Here is a 6,024-nt window from a genome sequence, read left to right as displayed (position 1 = left end):
GATTTTTGTGTGTTTAGAGATTGGAGAAATGAGCGAGTATTTATAGTGTTTTGATAGTTAGTAAGGTTTTAGGTTAGAGAATATTCAAAATCTTGATGAGCAAGAATTTGATATCTTTGAAAATCTTTAAATCGTAACAAAAAAAAGAATATGCTACATAGATGCTTGATCAAAAATAAGGATAAAATCGTTTAGTTATGTGATATTTCCAATTCGTTTAGTTGAGATTGATATCAAATTAATATAGTTCAATTTTTTTAGGAAACAAATGTTAAATACAATAAAATCTGTAGCATTAAAATAGGAAACTATTTACTTTGTAAATATATGTTTGTTATGTAAATATATACGATTTTTATATTTACTAAATCAATCATTTAATTTCGATTTATATAATGCTAATTTAGATTTGATTTCGATTTTATTGTTTTAGTAGTTTTCATTTGCTAGATATTCTCGAGATTATGTTTAATAGTATTTAAAATTAAATATTTGATTTCCATATATTAAATATATCTCGTAAACAAAAAAAATTAGGAATGTTTAGTTAGTTTATTTATTGATTTGTAAATTTGATTAAGACATATATTTTTTTCAGATTTTATTTGTAGGGACTAAATGTACAATATTGAAATTGTAAAAGGATTTTTGAGGTCAAATCTTCACCAAAAATGTATATATAGACTAGAAATTAACCCGCGGTACACCGCGGGCCTATAATTTTACTAAATAATAAAATTAATTTTTCTTTTTCAGGTTGAGAGCCCGCGGTATACCGCTGGAAATATTAATTTTACATGTTGTGACATTTATTTTAATATTGTATATTTTTAGTAGAGAAAATTGTGTAGTGTATGAAAAAATGATAAATTGTTTACAATAAAAATCTGTCATATTAATTATGATTTAACGGTAAAATGGAATTTTGAAATCTTGGTAATGAATGTTTTAGGGGTAAGGAAAATACTATGTTTTTAGGAAAACATATACTTAGACACGCCGCACGCGTTTGTATTAAACAGATATCAAAACAAAAAAAAGAATTAAAATCGTAGAAACATTACATCATTAATAGAAAATAGAGAATACACAATGAAAATAAAAATTAGATTGCTCAAAAACTGAAGCATAGATGCTGAGATATCAAAACAAAAAAAAAAAGAATTAAAATCGTAGAAACATAACATCATTAATAGAAAATAGAGAATACACAATGAAAAATAAAAATTAGATTGCTCAAAAACTGAAGCATAGATGCTGAGAGAAGTTTGTGTGGATGAATGAAAAATGATTTGCCGAATAGCAGAGCCTATATTTATAATGTTTAGAATTAGGTTGCTTTATTAGGGTTTTAAGAAAAGCATATTCTGCAAAATATTCTATAAGTAATTAGCGTAGATATGCTATAGTTAATCGCATCAGAATATCTAAACGAAATTAATTTCAGTTTCTATCGTTAAAGATCTTAACATATTTGATTTGCGCTTTCGCGATTTTTATAATTTTGCAGTAAACCAACTTTATGACTTTCCATAGTTCAAGATCGTAGAGAATATTTGATGGTTAATCTGATAATTAGAAGATTCTATATATCTTAGCGAAATTTTTTCACTAAATAACGAAGAAGTTACCATATACTTCGGAATTGTATTTGTTGATTTAATATTCGATTTTAAATTGAATAATTTACATAGAAGTTACCATACAAGTTCGGTAAGGTTTCTTATTTTTGCTGTCAAAAATACTCATATATCCGATTATCATTATTTCTATCAAAAATACCCAATTTATTAACTACATTTATTTTATAATAAATTAAAATAATATAAATATAACATCAAATAAAAGTGAAATGAGAATTATATAATTCTGTTTAAATTAGGTCGAGAGATTGTAAAAAATTAGCTCAAATTTGTTAATTAGCATTAACTCATCATATTTTATATCTTTTTCTGTAAAAATCGTGAAGAATATATGTCATAAATAAAGAGTTTAGATATAGAAATAGTTAAAAATATAGATATTTTTAGAGTTTATAAATTAATTTCGTTTTGGATATTGCCAAAATTTAAAGAAAGATCCAATTGAATATTTTTGGTCACAAAAAAAAACCTACCCATAAAGATTAAAATTTAGGATTATAGTTATTTCAAATTTTAAACTAATTTAGATTTTATAATTTTCATAAATACGAAAATAATTTGTTCACCTATATCAGAAAATATAACTAAAACAAATTACGTAATATTATATAAAAATTTAAAATAAATAACTATTTTCATTTTATGGTGTAGACAAATTATTATTAGTATTTATGTAATTTAGTTTCAAAAATAATTTAGAAAAATAACAAACATTAAATTTTATAACAAAACAAATTATTTTCGTAAGAATTTGTCCCCAAATTAATATTTACAAAATATTTATTTTAATCACATATTCTTTCTATATAAAAATAAGTAGTTAGATAATTATGGTTAGAAGTAAGTAAGGTAAATAACAAATATGGTTAGTTTAGAGATATCATATATATATAACAAATAAGATTATTTACCATTAAAATAGGTAACTTATTTGTTTTGTTATACGCATATTCTCTTAAAGAAAATTAATAATTAGGTGTGGGGAGAAGTTAAGGAAATTAACAAATATGAATTAATAAAGGAATTAATTTCGTTTTAATATTGCCATAAATTTTTTCAGTTTGAAATTAATAAAGGCTTCATTTATTAGTTTGAAATTAAGACAACATCCTTAAAATTGCTTATCCAAGATCCGAATAGACTAAAACCGGGTCAAACCCGGATCCAAAAGAATTAAAGCAAAAAAATACTGTAAAAATGTATATGTAGATGTATAAAAATAAATTGGGAAAAAAATAAAACAATAAAATAAATAAACGAATGATAAAAATAATAATGAGCGAAGGAGGAATTAGGAAAAGAAACCCAGCCAAGGTTTGAAGTTTGTTAAGCGTCTCGAGGAGCGATCCAATGTCTACCATTAACGAAGCTCTTAGCTATAAACGGATGGGCCGATTCATAGTCCAACGCTCTAGCCCATGACACGCCTCTCGTTGCTGCAGCTCCCGGCCCATAGCAATTGTACACTCCGAAAAACGCCGTCCTAATGATTTTCAACATTTTTCTCAGTCATTAATTTCTTCGGATTAACTCAAATCATACATATTTTGTGTTAAGTAGTACGCACTTGCTTTTGTTGGATTTGTGGTCCCAATCGTCCCAGCCACCGTGAGCGACGAGAGCATCAAAGTAGGTGTAGGCGTAAACGATACGTGAGTATTGTCCCATGGCCCGGCCCACGTACAACGGACCCGTACCTGTTACCCGACAACCCACGAACGCGAACCCCGTTTTCTCCTCCGGGCATGTCCTCCCGTGCGCCGCTATCGACCCGAATCTCGACGCTATCGAATGCAACTCACAATCCTTCACCAACAAGCAACACATTAATAAGTATATATATTTCACAAGTCCCAAAACATAGTCTATTTCCGCCTCGAATATTCTGGTTATAAAAAGTTATTTATATATTCATATTAATGCTGTAGTGCTATTTAGAAGTTCTTACTTTATACATGGAGCGGCCGTTACCAAAGATAAAGTCGATAGAGCCTTCAATGTAACACTCCTTGAAGTAATGACGGCCAGCATCGTCGCATAAAGTGTCTTGTGCACCATAAAACCCGCAGCCGAAAAAGAAAGCTTTGTCACCGGAGATCCTAAACGCCACCGCTTGCCACCCTTGCATCCCCGGCAATGGAGCCGGCGCAGTATTCTTCATAATTCAAAATAAATATATATAAAATACTCACATTTTTTATAAAATTTTCCTTTTTTTCTTGCGTAAGAAATAGAGTACCGTGAAGCTAATGTTTCTAGCGGTGAAATAATTAGCGTAGACGGTGACGGAAGCGGTTTGATAAGTACGTAACTGTTGACCGTTAGCGCCAAGGTCGGACGCACGGTCGTGCCACTCTATAGCCGTCACATCCCGACCCGCTCCTTTGAACGTTATGTACGGTTTTGTAGCTGGAACTACCACTTTCTCTCTGGAAAATGTATTCATATGCAAAGTTAATTAGATTTTACATGAAGCAAAAAAAAAAAAAAAAAAAAAGTGTGACAAATAAAGGAGAACTAGGTGAAAACAAAAAGGAGAATTCATTAGGGGATTATATCTACCTGTAAAATCCGGGAGCAATCTTGATAGTGATGCTCATGTTATTGTTCTTTGGTATGGAGTCGACAGCGTCTTGGACGGAGCGAAAGCGAGCGTGGCCGTTAATTGAGACGGTGATGACTTTGTGGCCTGAGGGACCAACCCATTTCCGGTGGTGACGGTGTTGAATCTGTTGATCGTCGGTGGAGTTTGAACAAGCTGCAACCAAAGAAAAACGAAAACATAAGCAGTGGAATGATACAAATAATAAGAGGGAAACATAAAAGAGATAATTGAGGGAATTAGTAAGTTGCGCCATTGGATTGTGAGAAAGGAAACGGTCGGAGTAAGTAAATAACGATGGAGGATCGATAGGTTTTATATATGTACTTGTAATAAGGTGGTCCTTTTTACGTTTCAGTCTCAACGGTCATATTTTTTGTGGTGAAGTGTATAGCAACAAAGGCAAAGAATTACACAACAAGATCTATATATGTTTTTGTCTTCATATGTATGTATTAGCTTTTACTGTTTAAACCAAGAAATTGAGTTGGTATATTTTATTTATATAATAAAAAGTAGCCTGCCTATTATCGTACGTGTTAGGTCGTTTATTTTTTCTATTTGGAATTACGTGTTTGGCTAACTATATATTTCAGGTTTATATGAGTTTAGGGTTTGTCTTTAGTTCAGATTCGACCAATAGTGTAGCTTCATTACTAATTATAAATAGGAACCCATGATTTATTATTTAAGTGTGACTAATTGTTTTTTCATAGCCTATAGCTACCATATATATATATATATATATATATATATATATATATATATATCTTGGGACTGCCCATAATCTTGATAATTTTATTTGAAAACCGCATGCTTGATTAACCACAATGTAGCATGAGGAACCCACTCCTCTCTCTCCCTCGTTCGTAGTTTTCTATTTATACATATACACATGCACCCAATCTATTGAAATTTTAAAAATAGCTTCGGTGTTAAATGGGAATATGGACAATAAAACGGTCTTGTGTTGAGGAGAAAAATGAAATTAAAAACAATAAAGCAAAATGGGATATAAAAGAGGGAATTAAAGAAGAAGAATGGGTGAGAAAATAAGGACGTGAAATTTATGATAGTGCGGACACACTGCTTCTTAAGCATCACGTGAACCTCCTTTGGGTCCTACTTCCTTTGAAAAGTTGCACTCATCATTTATCAATCTAGCATTATTATAGCTAGATGTATATTTTGAACGTTGGAGATTGTTCCAAACCTTTGTGGTTAAATCCGAAGCCGAAGGGGACCATAGACTCCTTTGATATCCGATCCCGTTCGTTATTACCTTTATTTCGACGGATCTTAAATTTTTAGTTAAAACATAAATTAATCAAATGCGGGCTACAAGTCTACAACCTAATAATATTCATCCTATTGGAATAAACCAAATGACATTTGAATAAAATTTACGAGGATATATGCATGTATAAAACTCTAAAGTCTACATATAAGTAAACTACAAATCAAGAAAATAAATACGAAGATTTACATGAATATTTATCAAAGTTTTATTTTTAAAGGACATATCACATATCAATAGGACCGAAGCTTATTTTTTCCTTTTTTTTTGTTTATTTGTTAATAGCTTATTTTAGGTGTGTTTTTAAATAGAGAAATACCATGTAATAGCAAGCAAGCTTTATGGACAATTGTATCATACATTCCACAAATTTCCAAAATTACCGTTAGTGAATTTACAAAAAAATTAATTTACTTTTGTCTAATTATGTATAATAATAAAATTAATTACAATTTGAAATAGCGATTATAATATGATAGCAT

The 6,024-nt window shown here is 30.0% G+C and overlaps 1 protein-coding gene across 1 annotated transcript; it reads right to left on the bottom strand.

The window, feature by feature from the left end:
* Positions 1–2,849: 2,849 nt before the first annotated feature.
* Positions 2,850–4,612, bottom strand: LOC9301188 (probable pectinesterase 68). Its single transcript, XM_021016280.1, has 5 exons — positions 4,206–4,612; positions 3,883–4,072; positions 3,592–3,798; positions 3,211–3,449; positions 2,850–3,126 (listed from the first exon to the last, which is right to left on the bottom strand). The coding sequence occupies exons 1-5, from the start codon at positions 4,499–4,501 to the stop codon at positions 2,970–2,972; spliced, it is 1,089 nt and encodes a 362-aa protein (XP_020871939.1). The 5' UTR covers positions 4,502–4,612; the 3' UTR covers positions 2,850–2,969.
* Between the last annotated feature and the right edge of the window lie 1,412 nt (positions 4,613–6,024).

This window comes from Arabidopsis lyrata, assembly GCF_000004255.2.
Source record: "Arabidopsis lyrata subsp. lyrata unplaced genomic scaffold ARALYscaffold_8, whole genome shotgun sequence".
NCBI lineage: Eukaryota > Viridiplantae > Streptophyta > Magnoliopsida > Brassicales > Brassicaceae > Arabidopsis > Arabidopsis lyrata.
The sequence above is the reverse complement of the archived record's forward strand: the minus strand, read 5'-3'. Positions and strand labels throughout refer to the sequence as shown.